Source organism: Photinus pyralis, unplaced genomic scaffold (genome assembly GCF_008802855.1).
Source record: "Photinus pyralis isolate 1611_PpyrPB1 unplaced genomic scaffold, Ppyr1.3 Ppyr1.4_LG2, whole genome shotgun sequence".
Taxonomy (NCBI): Eukaryota; Metazoa; Arthropoda; class Insecta; order Coleoptera; family Lampyridae; genus Photinus; species Photinus pyralis.
The window spans coordinates 50,989,778-51,012,889 of record NW_022170403.1 but is presented as its reverse complement, the minus strand read 5'-3'; the positions used below and the strand labels follow the sequence as shown (position 1 = coordinate 51,012,889).

General features: G+C 39.0%; 2 protein-coding genes across 3 annotated transcripts in view; one reads left to right on the top strand and one right to left on the bottom strand.

Moving 5' to 3' along the window:
• Positions 1 to 23,112, top strand: part of LOC116165192 — a 58,073-nt gene that overhangs the window by 23,019 nt on the left and 11,942 nt on the right. The gene's annotated exons all lie outside the window — the stretch shown is intronic.
• Positions 2,846 to 7,391, bottom strand: LOC116165193. Its single transcript, XM_031479501.1, has 2 exons — positions 6,147 to 7,391; positions 2,846 to 4,332 (listed from the first exon to the last, which is right to left on the bottom strand). Exons 1-2 carry the CDS (start codon positions 6,309 to 6,311, stop codon positions 3,319 to 3,321), a joined length of 1,179 nt encoding a protein of 392 aa, XP_031335361.1. The 5' UTR covers positions 6,312 to 7,391; the 3' UTR covers positions 2,846 to 3,318.

Sequence of the window (23,112 nt, the reverse complement as noted above, 5' to 3'; positions counted from 1 at the left end):
TCAATGATGTCTTGTTTATTGTAATATTTAGGTACGCGAACATCTCTACTACCGCCTCCGTTAATTGCTCGTACTTGCTTCGGTTCCTTGAATGTTTCATTGTAGTGAAACCATCCAAGTTTTATGAGTCTCGTATTTTTACCATTTCGGGGTTTTGTACTGCTTGGTTGCATTGAATCATCGTCTTCGCTGTAAGAGTTACTATGTTTGCGTTTGTTTGACACTTTTTTGCGAAGACGATCAAACAAACTGATTTTGCGATTGTTTGTATGAACTTGTCGTTTACAAAAATCTACAACAGCAAGTCTATCTCCATAAGATGCAAATAATTTTGAAAGTTCCGTTTCATCCATTAAAGCAATAATATCCGTGTCAATCTAAGAAAGTAATATTAGTGTGTAAGCAATCATACATAACCACAGAACATAATACCTTATGTAGTCGAAGGTAATTTAGAGTATCTTCTGCTACATTTCGTCCAATTAGAAACTCTTCCAGTGCTGTAGAAAGGTGATAGCTGGTTTCTTTATCCATCTAAAAATGACGGATTTAAATAACGGAATGCCTGAACAAAATATACCTAGAAGGCAGTCTTAAACATTTTGTATAGACTGGTTACAATTTAGGTAAGTACAATGTATTTATACAACTTTAATCTAAGGTTGGTGGAGTAAATTCCAAATATTCAAAACATGATGATGAATGAATACCATTGAATAAAAACACTATTCTTATTCAATGGTAATACTGATGACTAAATACAGTTTTCAAATACGCAAAGATTTTCTCTAAGTTTTAAATCATTATCATCAAAATTTAGTTCAAATTGCTCCATAAATAAGAAAGTTGCGTTTTGCGCATGCGCACAAAATTTGTTGTGCAAGCAATTTATTTGCTCTTATTAAAAGGACCTACCATCAAAATTTCGTTCAAATTGCTCCATAAATAAGCAAGTTGCGTTCTGCGCATGCGCACAAAAATTTTTTCGTATGTAATTTATTTGCTTGACTCGACTATTAGCATTGCGTCTTATATGATTAAAGGTATTTGTGGAACTGGATGCTCGCTTGCTTACTCACCTCAGAGAATAAGTGTAACACTTCACCTGTTGAATGTTTAAGTTAAGACTAGTAATGTACAAAATGGAGAATTATAAGTTGCAATTGCGAGATAGTAAGTCGCAATTGCAAGATAATAAGTCGCAATTGCGAGATAGTAAGTCGCAATTGCAAGTAATAAAGTCGCTAAGGCGAATATGTAAGTCGCAATTGCAATTTATTAGACCAATTGCATTATTAGTAAATCGCCAATTGCAAGCTAAAAATGAGAGTATGTGCCCTTGACCGCTTTCGTACAAGAACAGTGACTCCGGTGTGTTTGATAATTCGAATTTTGGGAAATTGTTCAATCAGGATTTGCTTGATATTCCCGATGATGCACCTATTGACAATAGTAACGAATTAATGCCCTATGTATTTATTGGGGATGAAGCTTTTCGTTTAACAAAACATTTATTGAAGCCATATCCCAAACGAGATTTAGATCGTGCGAAAAGAATATTTAATTATCGACTGTCATATGCTAGACAGTTAGTAGAATGCACCTCTGGGTTATTGGCTGCTAAATTTAGAATATTTCACACCCCAATTGCTGTATCTCCTGAAAAAGTGGACAAGGTAATTCAAGCTGGTGTGGTACTACACAATTTTGTAAGAATTGAAGGAGCGGGTAAGTCACAGAACAAAAGTAATTATGGAGCATTTGTAAGCAATTCATGTTCACATGCCACCAATCCCTCTACACAGTCAGCTAGAAACGTTCGTGAACACTTTGCAAATTATTTTAACGGACCTGGTGCAGTACCTTGGCAAAATACAAGAGTGTAACCATGGTAATAGTACACACCGGTATACTATTTAAATATTACTGAGTATTTATTGGTGTGGGTAAAACTAGAGTATAAAGTTGTAGGTTTGTGTTTACAAAACAAAGCCTGTATTTTGTTACAATGTAATTTATTATTTAATTAGACTGTAATTTAGCATTCAATAAATTTAATACTTCCACTTTAAACGTTCTCAAATTCTGGGGGCTCAATTCCATCATATCTTCTTCCAAACTTTCTAAGAAGCATTGAACAGAACTTCTTACTTTTTTTTGTGTGGCCTTTTTATTTAAATAATTGCATAACGAGCGATCAACCTCATCTAATTGGCGTTTACTTGTTCGTCTCGTACGCTGCTGAGTTTCACTACAGGGCGATGCAGCACTAGTGTTGCTGAGGGTTTCGTCGACACTATCATCTCCAAAATCCTGACTGCTTTGTTCGACTTCAACATTGCCATTCTCAAGATACTCCGCCACACTAAAACATAATCTCATCACAGTAAACCCTATTAGTTATTACACATTTTTGGTACAGACCTTGGAGTGTTAGAGGAAGTTGTTCTTTCGCATATGTATGCCTCCAAAAATTTCAAGGAATCAAAGTACACCCATTTTTTGTACGGTGTAGTACCTGAACCAGAAGGAGCACAGTTATCCTTCCGCCTCTGCCTATACCCAGATAGCACAAGACATACAGGGACGCCAAGAGACGTCTGTATTGATCACTTTTCTCGTCCATAGCCTGTCCACAATTGTCAGTTATGAGATTTTTTTGGTCTAACATTAGTTCTTTTGTCAACAATTGGACGCCCACAATTACATACCATGTAACCGTACATAAACATTATATTAGTCATGACCAGTACATACCTTTCAGTATGTATCAGTGTGATATCAAGTATGGACCGGAAGCTGGAGTCATGTTATTAACGATCAATTGAACTTACCTGTGAAGTTCGATCGAAATTATATGAGGTATCCAGTCCGAAGATATAATTGATATTTACTACGTAGTCCGCCCTCTTTGAGCTAAAGCCACAAGGTTTAAAGAAAACAAAATTCCCGCTTACCCCCTCTGCTCGTGCGTGTAGAGGTTTGAGAGAGTCATTATGTTGAAAGAAGTTTATTTGCCCCTTGGGAGGGGGGGAGGGACCTTATATCTTCGGACTGGATACCTCATATAATTTCGATCGAACTTCACAGGTAAGTTCAATTGATCGTTAAATTATATTTCGGTATCCAGTCCGAAGATATAATTGATATTTACTACGTAGATGTTTAAAGAGCTGCGGCAAATAAACCTCCAAGTCATCACAATCTAGTAAAAACTCTAAGTTAGCCCAATAGCTAAACGTTAGTTGTGTTACAAAATTTATGTATTTATCAAACAAAAAATGTGTCTATACATGAGATTTACATAAAAATATTTCGTCAAGAGAAATCGTGGTTATCCAAAATTGATAATGCAAAGTTATCTTGCTGATATAATGGCCTGTTGTAAAACCTGGCGAAAACTTCAGAATTTTTACTCCACCCGGCTGTTCTTCTAATAGCCTCTAGAGAAACGCCCTTTCGCCAAGCCATCGACGTCGAAGCGTGGCGAGTGGAATGAGGTTTGAAAATCGACGTATCCACGCCTGCGGACTCGAGGCTGTCTTTGATCCAGCGACTCAAGGTCTGTTTGGTAGCTGGTCGGTGTGGTTTCTTATAAGTTAAAAACAACAGATCCGAGTCAGGATGTCGAATGTTTGCTGTGTTGTTCAGGTATTTTAACAGCAAGGTAGCTACGCAAATGTTAGGATTGACCTGGTAAAACGGTAGTTCTAGCACTGGTTGCGACCGTTCCAATCCGGATGTCTTTATATTGTCCGATATGAAGATTCTGACTCCCTTCTCATGTCGAACAATATTTGACGTTCTAATAACAGAAAAGGTTTGTACACGGTGTCCTGTAATCAGTGCCAACAAGGTTACTAAGCGTTTCGATAGTGTCTGTAGATCTACGACTTCTTCCGTGTTGAAAAAATCAAGAACTATTTGTGGATTCCAGGTAACATCATATCTAGGTTTGGATGGTCTCAACTTAAAAACTCCTTTTAAAAATCGCTTAATTAAGGAACACTGCTCTAGGTTGACGGCTAAGACTAATGAAAGTGCAGACCTGTGACTATTAAAGGATCCATAACCTAGGTTATAATTCTCCAAAATATCCTGCAAAAATCGCAGTACCTCAGTAGAATTTGCAGAAAAAGGATGAGTTCTAGTCTTCTTACAGAAGTCCCACCACAGCTTATAGGTCCTGTTGTATTGTTTGAGAGTTGCAGGTGCCAACGATTTCAGTATGGTGCTTGTAGACTCCTCTGGAGCTCCTTTCAGGCGGAAGGCTTTCCTGACAAAATTGTCGCCACCAGGGTAAGGTCCTTCGCCAAAGGATGTGGTCGATTGCTGAAAGGAGATGTCAACAGATTAATATCTGGATCAAAGAATAATAATTTGCTTGCGATAAGTTTGCAAAAAAGTGGAAACCAGGGTTGTGATTTCCAAAAAGGAAGAATTACAATTCCCGTCGCCTCGTCTTGCACAATTTTATTCAAGGTTCTCAACACTAAGTTAAAAGGCGGGAACGCATAGAAAAAATAGCCCTGCCAATTTTCTGTAAAAGCATCTATAGCTTCTGCAGCTGGGTCTCTATGCCAAGAAAAGAATTTGTCGCACTTGTGATTGTCTTTTGACGCGAACAGGTCAATATCAGGGTTTCCGAAATTCTCTACTATTAGTAGGAAAGCGTGATGTGACAAGGCCCATTCCGTATCTGGAGGTAGACTTCGAGATTCGGCGTCCGCTTGCCAATTGTCCTTAGAAGAAACATAAGCAGCAAAAATCCAGACGTTTCTCTGTTCGCACCAGTTCCAAATATCTTGAGCATAATTATTAAGGGTCTTGTGCCGAACGCTCCCCATGCGGTTAACGCAGGCGATAGCCGTGGTGTTGTCCGATCTTATCAGAATGTTACAGTTCTTAAGATTCGCGGCGAAGCTTTTTAAACCGTTAAAAATCGCTAATAGTTCTAAAGTATTAATGTGTAACAATTGTTCGCCTAGATTCCACCATCCTCTAGCCGTCTGATTATTAGCGCAAGCCCCCCAACCCGTTAGGGACGCGTCTGAAAAGATTATTAAGTCAAAGTAATCTTTCTTTATGTCGTTGGAGGACGTCTGAATGTGTGAAGCCCACCAGTATAAATCAGAAAGAACTGATCTACTTAAAGGAAAGAACCAAGAGTTAAAACTTTCTCCCGAAAGTCTAAGAGCCCTGATCTTGGCTCGTTCAAGAGATTTTGTGTGGGCCCACCCGTATTTAATGGCGGGGCACGCAGCAATAAGAACGCCGATTAGTCGCGCAAAGTTTCTGATTGTACTCCTTCTGCGGTTTAGGGTGGTAATAATGAAATTGAAAATTTTCTCGCGTTTGTCGACAGGTAAAGCTAACCGTAAAGAGGGAGCATGGAACATGAAGCCCAAAAATTTACAGCTTGAATTAGGAGATATGTTACTTTTTGCGTAATTAATTATAAAACCCAAAGATTCCAGTAAGTCTATGCTCACTCGTGTGTGGTTTTCGCACTCTTCAAAAGAGTCTCCGATAATAAGAAAATCATCTAAATAATTGATTATTGTAATTCCTTCTCGCCGTAAAAAGGAAACCACTGGTTTAATTAATTTAGTAAAGACATAAGGAGCGCAGGCCAAACCAAACGGCAAGCAGGAAAACTCATAGAGACTATTGTCAAACCAGAAACGTAGAAATTTTCTGTCGTCCTTAAAAATTGGGACTACAAAATAAGCGTTTTCTAAATCAATCGTTGTTAGAAAAGAATTACTTCTTATTAGCTTTGATGCTGTTCTGTAGTCCTCCATTTTAAAATGGGGTGTCGACAAGAAGGTATTAAACTTTTTCAGATTTAAAATAAATCTCTTTTTGCCGTTAGGTTTATCTGCTAAAAAAATTGGCGAAATGAATTCGCCCGCAGAACTGGAACATTTTTCCACGGCTCCTAAGGCTAACAATTCCAGTACCGCTTCCCTTAACAATTTGCAATGGTTGACTGATGTTTTAAAACATGTCGGAGAATCCTGAATCGGTTTTGATAAAAAGGGCAATTTGAGACCCTGTGTCCAATCCAGAATCACAGAATTGGAAGATATTTGAGACCAGGCAGAATAAAAGTGTCTAAGACGGCCGGCGAACTTATTACCTACCTCGGTTATTGTTGTTTGCCTCTGCCTCTGAATGTGTCTCTCCGACTGTTCGATTCTCTGCGGTAGGAGCGCCCTTTGTAAAGATCCGTTTCTCCCTTGCGACGAATCGGGCGATTCCTGTTTTCCGACTGCGGTCGAGTAGCGGTGGCCGGCTTTTTGTTCCATCTCGCTGATTTTTGACGGAAGGATGTGGTGGGTACGGCAGGTGCTCTTAACTCTCTAGCCGTAGATTTAATAATTTTTGCCGATTTAATTTTGTCCGCTAAGTCCGACCCGAACAAAAAGGTATCCACTTCTGACGGATCTACAAGATCCTTAATTTCTTTATTAAGGATCGGTGCGATTAATGAACGTCGCGTCATTGATTCCGTAAAGAATAAATCAGTAAAAAGCCGGCCGGCGTCCGTAAACGAAGTTAGCAATTTGTCCCTTAAGGGAGAAGGAATGTTGCTAGACTCCTCTAAAATAGCCGAAAAACCTAGACCTAACGCTAATAGGCCCCTACTTAATTGGCTTTGTAGGCTCGATCTCGCTTTGTCGCGATTTAAGTTAGCGCCTGACAGAACCGCTGCTACTTCCGGGTTTAGGATCGGTGGACTCAAAGCTTCACAATTCGAATCGAGAATATACGTTTCGAAAAGCTTAGTTTTTAGCTGTTGAGTTATGCCGTGCTTTAAAAAAAAAATTCCACCTAGCTATAATTTCTGGGTGCAAAAGGAGTTTCTGAGAAATATTTTTGTCCGGGTTATCCCCCAACAGCTCCAAAATCTCCTCCGTCAACTCTGCCTCATCGTTGATTAATAAAACGTCAGCATTCGTAACCGAATTCTCCGTAGGAACATGTAGGTCACGGTCATGGTCCTGTGTGGATAAATTCGCCGTTTGCGGGATGGAAATGGCGCCGGTCTGACTGCGGCCTTCGCTTGAAGGTGATACCGAGCCGCGCGGGCTGCGACTATCACTAAAAGAGCAAGATTTGCGAATATGTGATACTGTATCCCGCGGATAACAGCTATCACGGTCGCTATTGCCCGACGCATCTGAACCCACGCTGCTCGAGCGATGGCGAACAGAAACGTGGCGTCCTTTAGGCGGCCTGTTTTCTTTCGATGTCGAACGACGAGCGCGGGTACGTTTACGTTCCAATTTTCGTTCTAATTTAAGCAAACGTCGAAGGAGCTGTTTTTTAGAAAGCCCTTCATCTGAATCGCTTGATCTAGAGCGAGCTCGTTTACTATGTTTTCCCATCCTAAAAATGAAAATTCCTAAAACGTTAGTGTAAGTACTTACAAGGACAGATCTACCTAACGTGGCTAGCACAAGAGAACGAATGACTCTCTCAAACCTCTACACGCACGAGCAGAGGGGGTAAGCGGGAATTTTGTTTTCTTTAAACCTTGTGGCTTTAGCTCAAAGAGGGCGGACTACGTAGTAAATATCAATTATATCTTCGGACTGGATACCGGATACCGAAATATAATTTAATAGTTCAGGTGCATTGGTGCACCCATACCGTTTTTTGAAACCATTTTTGATGTAGCCGTGAACGGGTCACAGGTATAGAGGATGTGATATGTAGAATTGATTGGTTAGAAGTGGTAGAAGTTTTGTGCATCTTTCGCGATTCGACTAGCGTAATTATTCACCATTACTCTTCCTACATTTTACCCGGTGAGGCACCTTGCAAAATACAAGATATTCGAGCTGTATTCTTCATTATAAGCTTTTTTTCTATTTTGCTTCGTTTTTGTGCTGCGATTGTTTAAAATCCCTTTTCGCAAGGAAAATACCACCTCTGATTTCCTTCTCTTCCCGAATACGATTCAAAGAAGTTTCGAAGAAAGTCCTTCTTTGAGTTTTCCGCAAAGTCAGGGTTTATTACGGCACGTCCCTCCTTCATGGAATGGAATGGTGAGCAAGCTTACCAGTTAAGTTATTGCTTAGAGAATGCGTTCCGCGATACGCAGAAAAGTGTTTCTTCAAAAATGCCACATCAATGTCAGTAGGTACCTACATATATGTTCGAAAAATCTCAAACCGAGATAGCTACCGGAAGTTTCAATGTGCGATCGGATAGATCGTAATGTCACATATAACATTATATTTGACAAATTTTTCGTATCTCACCAAATAAAAGAGATATTGAAGTGACTCTCTTATCTCAAACGCACTGTATACCGCTGTGTGCCCCACGTTGGGCGCCACAAAAGAATGCTGTGTGCACTGATCCGTAGGCCAGAAAGATCGTACACAAAACACCACAACAAAAACCTAGCTAGCTCTTTACCTTTATTTGTTATCACAGCACAAAACTTCTCCCCAGTACAGAGGAGAGATTCGACTATGCTCTCAGTTAACTTCTAAACTGAACTGCAAATTTTTGAATAATTAAAATGGACCTTGGGCAAGCACACAAGGAAAATGGAACAAAAAACACAAACAATTATTACAAATAGACAAAAATTACGAGTTAAATACTTACATTACTTGTCCAGGAGGCAAATTTCCGTTCCCTATATAAGATGGTGATCGGTGGCACAAACTCGTATAGGATATGGAAGCAGTGAATGTATTTACATACCTATCCTATCCGATTTCTTGATCGTGATCAATTATGTGTAATGTGAACATTGCACTATCCTCACTTGCATTTTCAAAACATTGGAACCAAGTAATAAAGGGCATTTTGGATACAGAAAAAAATAATGAAAAGAATTTTACGATTTTTTTGGATCTTGGTAATTCCATTGGACAATCCAGTTTCATTTTGTAACTTTTGAATAATCTTTGATCCAGTTAACTGCATCTTCTTCACAAAATTCGGGTCTAAATTTTGTTGCCAGTTCTACATTTTTCTTTGCATGTTCTTCACATTCTTTTATAACTTGACACTGTTTATCAAATATGCTACCATGTATGTACCATTTGCGTCCTCACACATGGCAAATAAAAATGACTAATCCGAAAGTAGGTTTTAGCAAACCACACAGCATAGACAAACCTACTTAATTAAGTGATCACTAGCCATCAGTAGGACACGTGCAAATCGCGTGATTGCAAGATTCATAACGGATTGCAGTTATCGAATATTCCGTTAGAAAATCACGAAATCGGATAGGATATGTAAAACCATTCACTGCTTCCATATCCTATACGAGTTCGTAAGACAAAAAACCCTCGGCGTTGTACTAAGCACGAACAAACGTAGAAAAATTAACTAACCGCGAATTCGGCTTCCGACTTCGCAAACGAAACTTCTGCAATCTTCAATCTCACATTGAACGAAAACTTTCAATGCTGGCTGTGGCTTCAGATGAAACTGGCCGTAATTCAACGATAGAACTCGTAAAAAGCGAAAAAATTCTTCAACGAAACGAAACTTGGTGCCAAACGTGAGAAAGAGCTGATTTGAAATCTCAACGAAACGTAGTACTGCGTAGACTCTGGCTAAAAGCGACGCTTTTCTTGTTAACGTCTTATTGAAGGCGAAACCCTTCCTCCGATAATAAAAATTACAACAACCAATCATACACAGTTGACAACAAAGACTATCCTATCCAAGCCCGTTATTAAGCCAACAAAAATAGAGGTCGATTAATTTTTCTAAATCAATTTGTTATCAGACATTAAGAGATAAATCCAAACTTAAATTCTAGGAAAAATAAAATTTCATCTCTCTTAACTACACAGAAAAGGTGATATCTACCTGTCTATTAAATTAAGCATTTACATTTGATAACAGATAAAGACCCAACAATTCCCGGAACTTCCTACGTTTAAAATCAAATAAAATGTAACCAAAAACAACCTTGACCGCTTTCTCGTATGACACAATAATCCCCATGCCGTTACATAGACCAACGGAAATTAATAAAATTAATTAGGAAAGTTAATATCACAAAAAAGGAGACCGCCATTGTCCATCTTAATTAGGATTTCAGAAAATTGCATCCTGCCGGACGAAATAAACACAGCATCGAAAAAATTTGTACGACCATACCGTTATGTACTATTGGATCTATTGGATGCGTCTCAGGGACGTCTCTCGCGTTACTTTTTTAAGTACTCACGACACTCCGTTAGCGAAATATTCGCATTTTGAGCGCATTTCCACAAAAAAAAAGTGCGCTATTGTCGCCACTTTGTCTGTCCGTCTGCTCGCCCTTCTGTCCGTTCGTCTGTCAGTCCGCCCGTTCGTCTGGACACCACTAGTTCTTTATCTTTAGGGCTATTGTTCTCGTTTTGTCGCTATTTGGTTCGTTATGGTGTCGAGGCTTGCACCAAGGATGAAATGTTTTCTGTGTTTATTGCTAAAAAAGTTATTGTAAAAAAACCAAAAAAAAAACATATTTTACATGTTCCATAATTTTACACTTTTGCCGTTTATTAACGATCCTAGAGATCGTTTATAATTTTGTATTGCTGTCTGTCGTCTGTCTGTTGGTATGTCCGTCTGTTTCTTTGTTTGTCTCTCCATCTATCAGTCCGTGTGAACGATAACTTTGTTTAGAAATGTCAGATCGCTTTGCAATTTGTTTTTTTTTGCGCAAGCGTAATCCAATTTTTTATGTGTTTAGATATTTAAATAAAATCTTGTATGTAGGCATGTCGAATAAAGGTAAAACCCTAAATCAAATAAATTTGTTTTGCGCATGCGCAATCCGTTCCAACTAAAAATACGCAAAACATTTATTGCGCATGCCCAGACCCACATTCATTATTTGTATACTAATTCTTCTAAAATTTTAGGGTAGGATTCTTCTTATAACTGAAACTGAAGTAGCACGTCAAAAATGGATTGCACATATGCAACGCTCTCTTTCATATTTGTGGCCGGATTATTAAGATTTTAACAGAAGTTTCATCTTACAAATGAGACATGAATGCAAGTGGAAATGCGCTTTTTGTATATCGTTTACGATTGCTTTTTTAGCTTGTTACTTTTGATCCCACTAACAGAAACTATCATTATCCTTTTGTGAGTATCCTCCAATACTCCGTTCTCGAGAAAGTCGCACACAAACAAAGACGCACTCCAATTATAATAGCTCTACCAGATCACTGTCGAGCGCCTTAATACTCAAAATTACCTTTAGATCCAAGTGTTGGTAGAACTATGTGGAATGCAAGCAAAAATTATCAAAACTACATTAAAAGCAAGCTTAAAAACAACCTACTATGTGACTCAAGGTAAAGCGTTGGTCTACATAGCCGGCGGTTGGGTGTTCGAACCTGGGCCGAGGTAAGAATTTTTCATCTGTGGAGATGGGAATTTCCTTAGATCAGGTTTAAGCATTCTGCCGGCTACTCCCAATTAGGTTTTCCTACAGTTTTCCTAAGTCGTTAGGTAAATACCGGAGTAGTACATATAGGACAACTTAAGACCTCTGCAGGGGCACCTCTAAAAAAACATTATAAGGGGGCTACTCTGTAATTGACCGAAAGCCTGTTTAGGGACCAGAACAAAAGAGAGATAATAAATAAATAAATCTCAGACATACAAATGGCCTGGAGTCCTCTCTTAACCTGATCTGAACGTACAGGTTCTTCCATCTCTGCTGGATTCACATCTTTCATTTTCTACGTATACGTCTCTTAATTAACACTGAGATCGTTCAACAATTTCTTAATTTTATTACAAATTTATTTAAATTGAGTTAGTATGCATCATTAGTATCTGAATTTTATAGGTTGTGTTAAAGCCAACCGCCTAACGCCTACTGAAATTTTATTAACCAATTAAAATAACTTGAGTCTACACACTATATATTTTCAAATTTTATAGTCCAAATCTGTAAAGGTTAAACACCAAATGGACCATTTCTGTCAATGTCTTTAAGCGTTTCCGTAGCAATTTGTAAAGTTAAAGGACACATGATATTCTCCAAATTCTGTAAATTCGTTACAGATACGGTCATTTTTATTAGATGGTCAAGAGCGTACGTAGTGATACGAAATTCACGCCGTCACAGTGTTTCTGTCATGGTGTAACATAAGAAACGTAGGTACCTATACAAAATCCTGGTTAAATTGGTGAGGTTATAGCGCATAGTCGATGCAATAAAGAAAGGGACGTCAAGTTTAGGATCAGTTTATCGTACATGCGCCAAGGTAGTTTTATGATGTTTTCTGACAGAAATCATGCTCGCGCGCATTTGATTTAAAACGCTACCTAGATTGTTTAGAATTTTAGATAATAATAAGCAAGGTATTGCGAAAATACATATGCACAGTTAAACGCTTATTATTTCTAAGCGCAAATAGACACTTATTTTCTTTCTGCTTTTTCAATGTATGAAGTCCATAAACCTCTTTTTTATACGTGTGGTTTCTCTTTTGTGACTATTATTCACGTTCAAATCTTGAAATCTTATGTCCGTTGGAATGATGCGAAGAGTCTTAATCTTCGTAGAATCTTAGGATTTTATAAATCTTTTTATATTATGTATTCCTTTTAGAATCCTCATTTGTAATCTTTTTAGAATATCTATAGAATATTTTAGAAAATTTCTCCGAATTCCCAGAGCCATAGAGTTTTCTGAGGATTTTCTGACCATCCTCTTCTTAGAATTGCTAAGAATCCTTGGAACTTTTACTATCTTTGGAACCGCCAGGACCTTGTGAACCATCTGACAATTGATGATTACAATTCTCTTACAGTTACAGCGATAAACAAATTACAATATTACAAAAAAATGTGGCAACTGAAAACCAGTGTGGTTGTAAAGTATAATTTATGTAATCAAAGCATAATTATGCTTTTATGGCGTAAGACGAGGACCAAAAATACGTTACAGGCCATAAAAGATTTAAAAAAACATTCTTCTGTTGATTAGTCTACACATACCAAAATTCTACCCCCCCCCCCCCCCCCCCCCCCCCTTATCATACTATGAGTTAAGGAACTTACCCTAATGATTTACGGTTTTTTAACTGGAAACAAATACACACAAATAAATTTACAATACCTCTACAATACCTCTTATAGTCCGTATTATTAGAAAACGTCATAGAGATCCAGAGAGTCCCGCGTTGTAGATCTATTAACTAAGGCAAGGTGGTCGCTCTTTGGTAAATGCTGCATTTATGAGAGATGGAAAAACTCCAACGGTGATGATAACTGAAAAGCTTATGCTTTCACAGTCCGTACTCGTCTCCGCTTTTTCTTTGTGCTTCGCTATTTATACTGCCGCGTGGAAAAACCGAAAAGGACCCAACGTAAATTTTGCAGCATCGTCCCTTTTAAACCAATAGCAAACAGCTTTTTTTGTTTATTTTACGTATTTGTCTCGGCCAAAACGGAACCACCGAAGCAGTAAATTTCGCTACCTTGGTAACAACCCACTTTTCCACTTTTATTCGAGAAGCTGTAAATTGTATTTGAGAATTGTTACTTGTATTTGAGAAAACGTCAAAGTAGATGAGAATAGTCAGTTGGATTTAAGAAAACATCAAATGTATTTGAGAATAGTCAATTGTATTTGAGAAAGTATCATTTAATTTTATTGTATTTCAGAATGAATATTATTCCTAATGAATTATAATTAAGTATCAAATTTTTATAATTCCGCTATTGTATGTAGTCCCGCAACAGCAGCAGCAGCATCAGGCTATGTTATACATGTGATTTTGTTTTTCTCATTTTCAATTGATTCTCAAATACATTTTACCATTTCTTGAATTTACTACTCTCAAATTCATTTGATGCTGTTGATGAATGGCTCCATATTGAATTATAAAAATGTTAGTCGCTATCGATTTCGGACTTTATTTCTCGTCCATCATCAGGCGATACTGTAACCAGTGGTGTTAGTAAAAATTTAAAACTATAATGTAATTATACTAACACCACTGGTTACAGTATCGCCTGATGATGGACGAGAAATAAAGTCCGAAATCGATAGCGACTAACATTTTTATAATAAACAAATTAGTGTAATATTTTCGACAACCATTTGATGCCTTCTCACATACAAATCACTATTCTGAACTACATTTGTTGTTTTCTCAAATACATTTTACTATTCTCAAATAAATGATACTTTCTCAAATTAACTACTATCCGTACGATGCGGTATATATTGTAACGTTATTTATAAATTCGGGTTCGATTTATATCAATATTTATTAAACAAAACTAAAACACTATATAAAATCCGTACAATTTATATCGATTATTTATATCACTCACACTTCGCAATTTATTTCAGATTTTCGCGCTCGATGTTTCATACGTACTCGTTCGGTAGTAGACTGCCGCGATGTTCGGTCCGCAAACATTTATACACGCAAGCAATGTAAGTCCCGAACATTCTCGAATACGCGTAGAAAATTCCAGAGCGCCAAAGGCGACGTCATGTCTGGAGCATTTCCGTTACACTGCCCCCTTCTTAATTCTGGACGTCTCGTTCAGAAACTGCGTTAGTATTACTTTTTAATGCCTCGTGTCGGAATCTGCAGACAGAGCCTGCTCGACAAACACCTTTCTTGAAAAAGTAACAGTCCACAGTTTTGCGGAGGGTCGTCCCCTGTGGGTTGAAGCAGCATACTGTAATTCGAACGCTAGTGTTTCTAAAAATCCCTTCGATCATGGTTCGCACTATCTTCCAGTCCAACCCATCTAAACCACATCCAATCTTCGGGATCGCCAAGCTATTTATGTCATAGTATGCCATGAGTTTCTTTAAGTTTTTTAAAGCATAGGTGGGTTTGCCTTCTGACGTTTTCTTTGAAACCAAGTAGAACAAAGAGCGTTGACTATCTTCCAAGCGCAGTACTTTACCCACTCGTGGTCTTTGCTTTATCAACTCGTCTATTCTTCCAAATCTTTTCCGGAATACGGAAGCTATACCTTTACCCATGCGAAGGTCTTCGGCGACACAATGGGCGATGGAAACGTTAACCGGAAGCTCAAAAATATTTTGACAAATTTCCTGAGTAACGCCAAATCGAGCTTTCTTCCGCTGGGCGTAATTTGACATAAAATCGTTAAAGTTTGGCTCGGTCCCAAAGCTGCGTTCCTCTTCTCGAATACCTCTAACTTCTTCGTGGTTGTTGGATCCGGCATATCGTGCGAGTCGATTAATGTGGACAACTTTCGGTTTCCGGTGGTTCATTCTGATACGATATATCACGTCATTTATTTTCTTGATCACCTCATACGGACCTTCCCATTGTCTTTGTAGCTTGGGAGAAACACCTCTTCGTCTCTGTGGATTGTGCAGCCATACCAGATCTCCAGCTTCAAAAGTTTCATTGGCCGAGCGGAGGTTGTATTGATTTTTCATGCGATCGCTGACAATCTGAATATGACTTCTAGCCAAGTCGTGAATGTCATTCATCTTCGCCTTTAGTTGGTCAACATAATTTTCACCTGCGACATATTCTTCATGGGGTTTACGCCCAAACTCGAGATCACATGGAAGTCGTAGTTCACGACCCAACATAAGACAGGCAGGAGTCTGACCCGTGGTCTCGTTGACGGCTGATCGATATGCCATAAGGAACAGGTGGAGGTACTGGTCCCAATTTTTCTGATGTTCTGCCACGACTTTTGAAAGATATTTACCCATCGTTTGATTCATTCTCTCAACCATTCCATCTGACTGAGGATGCAAAGGTGTTGTTCTGGTTTTATTGGCTCCTACCAATCGACAAACATCTTGGAACAAAGCCGATTCAAAGTTCCTTCCTTGGTCTGAATGGATTTTTATAGGAACACCAAAACGTGTAAAGAACTCCTTTACCAACACTTCTGCAACTGTTGCTGCCTCTTGGTTTGGAATGGCGTAAGCTTCAGTCCACTTTGTGAAATAATCCAAAGCGACTAGGATATATTTATTTCCGCCATCTGTCTCGGGAAACGGTCCTGCGATATCGATAGCAACTCGTTCCATCGGACTACCAACGTTATACTGCCTCAGGGGTGCCTTCTTCTTGGAAACTGGTCCGTTTCCAGTAGCACATAACTCACATTTTTGACACCATCGCCGGACATCTGCTTTACTGTTGACCCAATAGAATCGCTCACGTACCCTTTGCAACGTTTTCGTAATACCAAAGTGTCCTCCGGAAGCGCCGTCATGCAATTTTCGCAATACTTCCGACACTTTGCTTCTAGGTACTACTAATTGCAGCGTCGATTCGGTGCCATCTTCACTTTCAAGGGTCCTATACAACAGGTTGCCTTTCAGAGTCAGGCTATTCCATTGGCCCCAATAACTCTTTACTTCAGGACTTGTGGCACTAATGTCTTGCCAGCCTGGTCTTTGTCCGTGGCGCATCCAATTCAGAACAGTTTTTAAACTTGGGTCGTTTTCTTGGGCCGTTTTGATTTCGCTTGGCTTCCATTCCTCACTCTCTACAGTTGTTCGTCGCAGATGGCCAATTTTGTCTTCTATTTTAGAACAATGTGTGCAGTTGTCCTTGCACGGTCTTCTTGACAAAGCGTCTGCATTATTGTGAACTTTTCCAGCCCTGTGTTCAATGTCGTAGTCATATTCCTGAAGACGTTCTAACCATCTTGCCACCTGTCTTTCTGGGTTTCGGAACTGCAAGAGCCACTTTAGCGCTGCATGATCTGTCCTTATCAGGAACTTGCGGCCGTAAAGGTACTTATGGAAATGTTCGCATGCCTTTACCACACCCAGGAGCTCTCGCCTAGTCACACAATAATTCCTCTCGGGTTTCGACAGTACTTTGCTGAAATAGGCAATGACTCTTTCCTGTCCGTCTTGCAATTGGGAGAGAACAGCTCCAATGGCGGTGTTACTGGCATCGGTATCTAGCACAAACTTTCCTTCATTTCTGGGGTAGGTAGCCAAGGATAGGTGCGCTAGTAAGAGCTTGCCGGAGATGTTCGAAAGCTCTTTGACAGTCTTCACTCCATTCGTACTCATTGCCCTCTTCTGTCAACTTTATTAATGGTTTGGCAATGTTGGCAAATCCTTTCACGAATCGTCTATAATAAGTGCACAAACCGAGGAAACTTCGAATCTCGTGCTTGTTCTCAGGAATCGGCCACTCTTGAATTGCTATAATCTTCTCTGGGTCAGCTGTAACACCATCACGAGATACGATGTGCCCCAAATATTTAACTTCTTTTTGGAACATAAAGCATTTCTTGGGACTTAGTTTTAAATTGGCCTCTCGTAATCGTCCAAACCCCTCTCTCAGGTTCTTTAGGTGTTCTTCAAAAGTTTTTCCTACGACAATTACATCATCCAAATATACCAGACATGTCTGCCACGTTAGTCCCCTTAGAACTGCTTCCATAAGTCTCTCAAACGTCGCGGGGGCATTACACAATCCGAAAGGCATTACTGTGAATTGCCAAAGTCCAGAGCCTATAGAAAACGCGGTCTTCTCTCGGTCTGTCGATTCCATCCCCACTTGCCAATAACCACTCTTTAGTCGAGTGTGGAAAACCATTGGGCTCCAGATAGAGTGTCCAAGGTGTCGTCTATTCTTGGCAGTGGATAGCTATCTTTCTTGGTGACCGAATTTAATAGACGGTAGTCAACGCAAAATCTTGTGGAGCCATCCTTCTTCTTTACAAGCACTATCGGTGATGACCAAGGACTATTCGATGGCTCGATGACACCTTGTTTTCTCATGTCTCTAATAATCTCCTCAGCTTCGTCTCGTTTAGCCAAGGGGAGTCGCCTTGGCTGTTGTCTAATCGGTTGGGAATTGCCAGTATTTATTTTATGGGTGACTATGCTTGTCTTGCCCTTGTCCTGGTCGTTTACCGCGAACACATCTCGGAATTCCACAAGCATATTTTTCACCTTTTGTCGTTGTCTATTGTCCAAATCTGGAGTGTTTTTAATGACCATATCTATCAGCTCTCTTGGATACTTTCCTTTAGATAGATTTTCCGATCTCACAGAGCGAATAGCCGAGATGGGCACACACTGTCCAACTGCAGTTCGTTTGCTTAGCTTAACAGGACTATCTTTCAAATTCATAATTCGAATCGGAACGCCATTTTGAACTTTTACCAGAGCCCTAGCCACTAGAAATTCCTTTTCGTTTAGTGCTTCGACTATCTGTCCTTCCCTGGCGACAATATCCATCTAAAGTGGTCATTATAATTTTTTCACTAAGTCCGGGTATAATGACGTCATGAGTGGTTAACAGGCGGATGACATCTTCTTTGTCTTCATTGAAAGGGAGTTCTTCATCGCCGACCTTTAACACGCCCTTTTTCACGTCCAACACAGCTCCGAGTTTCTTAAGAAGATCCATCCCCAAGATGAATTGATCAGAAATATCAGCAATTAGCACCTGGTGATTGATGGTGGTCTTTCCGATGGTGACAGACATTTGTATTTCTCCGTGCGTTTTTATTCTTTCACCAGTTGCTGTTTTTAACTGCACGGTCGAAGATGAGATCCGAGAATGATTCTTCAATAACTCTGGTCTTGCAATAGTTCTTGTTGCACCTGTGTCTACTAGCAAGGATCTGTCTTCTCCATTAACTCGGCCATCGATGTACAGGCTCAGAACTTTTCCAGACGACGTAATGTTTACAGTGAAGATCGGGGCTTTGTTTCTGCAGGTCGACGATAGCCCCTTCCTGTCGACCTTTCTTAGTTTTCCGACTGCTGTAATGGTTTTTGGCAGTTGCGGCGAACGTGTCCAATCTCGCCGCAATTCCAACATCGTGGTTCACGTTTCTTTGCCAGTGACTGTATTGCTTTATTGATCTTTTCTTCCACTACTTTACTGACCTTTTCTTCCACTACTTTACTGACCTTTTCTTCAAAACTTTCAGAGCCACCTTCCTCTTCGATGGTTCTTACCCGGCTCTCACTGCGAGGTTCCACCATACGTACTCGCGCACTTCCATGACTAGCTTTCTTGGCGGCTTCGAATTCTAACGCATGGGCCAAAGCTTTCTCAATTTTGTCGTGCCTAGCCAGTCTCAAAGCCTGCTGGGCATCTCCATCACGAACGGCATCGATAAATGTTTGTACAGCCAGTTGATCAAGAAAGCTCTCCGGTGCCGTAGGGTATGCCAATCGAATCAGTCTAGCGATGTCCGCTTCAAGTTCCTGCAAACTTTCTCCAGATTTCTGCATTCGGTTCTTGATTTGGGCATAGTAAACTTGCTGAAGGTGTTTATCGCCATATCGCATTTCGAGTCGCGCTACTATTTGTTGGAAGTTCTGTTGATCCTCGGGGATAGTCCGCAACACATCCAGAGCATCTCCTCTCAGAGCAAGAATCAGGGCTGTAGTTTTGCCTTGAAGAGTCCATTTATTTGCCGCAGCCGCTGCTTCAAACTGTCGAACGTACGTGGTCCAAGGAATCTTACCATCAAAAGTAGGTGGCTTTACTCGGGCTTGCTGAACGTCGCCTTCTACTCTTGTATTTGTTTCTGGGTCGACCTTCTTGTAATGAGTAGACTGTGGCACCTCAAGAAGACGGTCCATCAGTAATTCATCTGGGGCGCTACTAGTACGCTCTTCCGTAGTCAGTCGCAAGAATTGCTCGCGCAGCTCTTCATACTTGTGCTCAATCTCAACGAATGTTGCTTTAAATGTTTTGGAAACTTCCGTAATTCTATCTTCAACATTTTCTTCAATTGATGTAGAGACTTCTTCGATAATATTTCTAGAATTTTCTTCCATTTTCTCGAACTTCTCTTCAAAATTTCTAGAATTTTCTTCCAACTTCTCGAACTTCTCTTGAATATTTCTATAATTTTCTTCATTAATCTTTCTAGAATTTTCTTCCAACTTCTCGAACTTCTCTTGAATATTTCTAGAATTTTCTTCATTAAGCTTTCTAGAATTTTCTTCCATTTTCTCGAACTTCTCTTCAAAATTTCTAGAATTTTCTTCCAACTTCTCTTGAATATTTCTAGAATTTTCTTCCATCTTCTCGAACTTCTCTTGGTTGCTTTTCATTTCTTGTTGCAACACCTGTTGGCCATTTTGGATTTGCTGGAGCAAATTGAGCATCGTTTCTTCCATTTTAGCGGCAGCAGATCTTGTTACAGGCATACACAAGCAGAAGCACTTAATTTAACTTACTTTTAATTAATTTAATTAATTCCACTCCTGACACCAATGTAACGTTATTTATAAATTCGGGTTCGATTTATATCAATATTTATTAAACAAAACTAAAACACTATAAAATCCGTACAATTTATATCGATTATTTATATCACTCATACTTCGCAATTTATTTCAGATTTTCGCGCTCGATGTTTCATACGTACTCGTTCGGTAGTAGACTGCCGCGATGTTCGGTCCGCAAACATTTATACACGCAAGCAATGTAAGTCCCGAACATTCTCGAATACGCGTAGAAAATTCCAGAGCGCCAAAGGCGACGTCATGTCTGGAGCATTTCCGTTACAATATGTAATTTTACCCACATATAAAATTTAAACTGCAAAGCGGGATCCCGTTACATCTACTCAGGTCTCTTATGAGGTCTACTATAGGGCGTCTAGTATAAAAACAGTTGCAGGTAGCTGCCCACTGCAAAACTTATGCTTTTTTCTTCTCATGGCCTAGATAGAGATGAAAATAGAATAGCATAATTTGTGTAGATCTCACAGACTCTGAGACTACCAGTTTTGCAGTGGGCGGCTAACTGCGATGATTAACGTGACTGTTTTTATACTAGAAGGGCATTATAGTTTACAAGGTATGTTCAACACAATTTAGCAGTGTTGATAAAGTCATGACAGGTCACAAATAATTCTCTCATGTTATAAGAGCTCACCTGCTATCTCATATGGCTTTGGCCACCTCCGTTACATTACCAAAGAGAAGAAGATGGAGATTGGTTCCGAGAGTAGTTGCCAACACGTCCTCATTTCCTTGATTATCCTTGCACAATGTCAACAGTGGGATAGTTGCGGTCAGTTGATCTCCTGGTGATTATGACTACCTTGGAGGATGACAGCCAGAAGCCTTACTTTCAAAAACCAGAAAGGAGGGATACTGAAGCCAACTGTTCAGCTACATCACACATACACAGAGCGGCGCAAAATCTTGGTCTACGGGCGGCAAGCATAAATCCACCTCCGAACCAGTGTTAATCAGAGTTTGTCGACAGTATATCTTAAAATCTCTTATTACCAATTTAGTAATTTGGTTATCGCGTTTTGCCCATAACCTCTACAAGTAAAATTATTATTTTTTAGTTATTGTAAAAAGGTCAATACTATTGATCTCGATGGCGAAGAACTAAACATTGATTCTTCGATCAAGGTAATAAATTGAGCTAATCATTTTCTTTTTTGAGTTTACAATGGAACGAAATCGAATGAAATCTCATTAGGTTATTATTAGATGTAAATTAGGAATCGTGATTACTTCTGTTTAATAGTGCTCTACTTTAGTTACGCGAATATACTTACTTACCCTCGATTCAATCAATTCTCGTTTTATTGATAATCGTAATTCGTTTGTCTAGGCACTAACGGATAAACAGCGAACAAGACTTGTCATCCCGTTGCCATGTAATATATTTCTTTGTGAATCGGGGACAATTAAAGGATGTAGGCGCTAGGCGATATCGCCAAACAATTTCGTTAGCACAAAGAATTTGCCCGATTTTGTACAACAAAAGTAAGAGTGAATAATAATTACCTATACAATGGCCTCATTGTTAGTCTACATAGGAAAGGAATTTTAGCTTTTGCTTTCAGCCTTCGTTAGCTTAGAATTTGTTATAAAATGATTACTGTGTTAAATATATAATTCTTCACAATGATTATAGATAATTAGCACTTGAAGAGTATTAGGCAATTTTATTATTCTAAAGATTTATGCGCGTTCGTCGATGGAATTGCAAGTAGGTAGGTATATGAGCAATTTCAAGATAATTTTGCTACTGGCGCCCTAAAAAGAATATAACTAGTGTTCCTTGTTACATATTAAATTATAACACATTAAATCCGGGAGTAGTTAAAAAAATCCATTGTAATAAGAATAATCTAAAGGTCAAAAATAGGTGTGGTTATACAATAAGTAATTAATGGGAGATACGCATAACTAATGTAAACCGGTAGGTTGTTGTAAAATTTTTATAACATTTTAAAAATTCTGGATATTAAATTAGTTTAGTCCGTGAATGTTGTGGGTGGGCATTGGACAAATTCATTGGCGTGTGCTACTAAATTTTTTGCCTTGATAAATAAGTTAAATTAGGACTCAAGTTGAATAATTTTCAAGGCCTATGTCTAAGATTCTTTTCAACTGTCTGGTAGGTTTTGAGTTTGACCCTGCACTGCACACGCACGAGTGTCTCTTGAACAAATCGTTTGTTCAAAGAAGGAAGTACTTTAGAAAGGTTTCATTCACATTGATTTAGATTTGTTTAATGTTTCATTAATGGGCAATATCTGATGTGATGCCACGAATCACCCATGCTTTGTGCATTTCCAAAAATTTTCATTTTTTTTCTTTTATTCGTCACTATTTCATTACAAATACAATGCAATTTGAATTTTGTTATTTTTATTGCTTTGCTGATTTTTAATGGTTTGTCTTAGTTTAGGAAATAGGTACTGACATTTTAATTGCAGGGGTGGCCCGTTTTGAATAAATTGTTTATGTCTGAGGCACCGAGTTCTTTTTAATAAAAATTCTATATAACCGCAGGAAAATGTCACTTGCTGTATTACCTGGTTCATACCTACCTTGCTGCACTAACTACAATTTTTTCATACGACCTTCACTGCCACGCTCCCCCACGTTTGAATGTTGGCATTAATTTAGGAAGGACGACTAAATGAATTTGAGGATAATTTATACGTTGTATAATTTATATAGTGTATACATATTATGCAAATTTCTTATGAACAAAGATTAAGCTAAAGTGCACTAGCGATACATAGGTACGTCATAGTGATGTAATTTATAATACCTATGGGCCATGGGGTACATACAAAGAAAATTATAGGGCTCGTGTTTGTGACGCCTATTCTATGTTGACC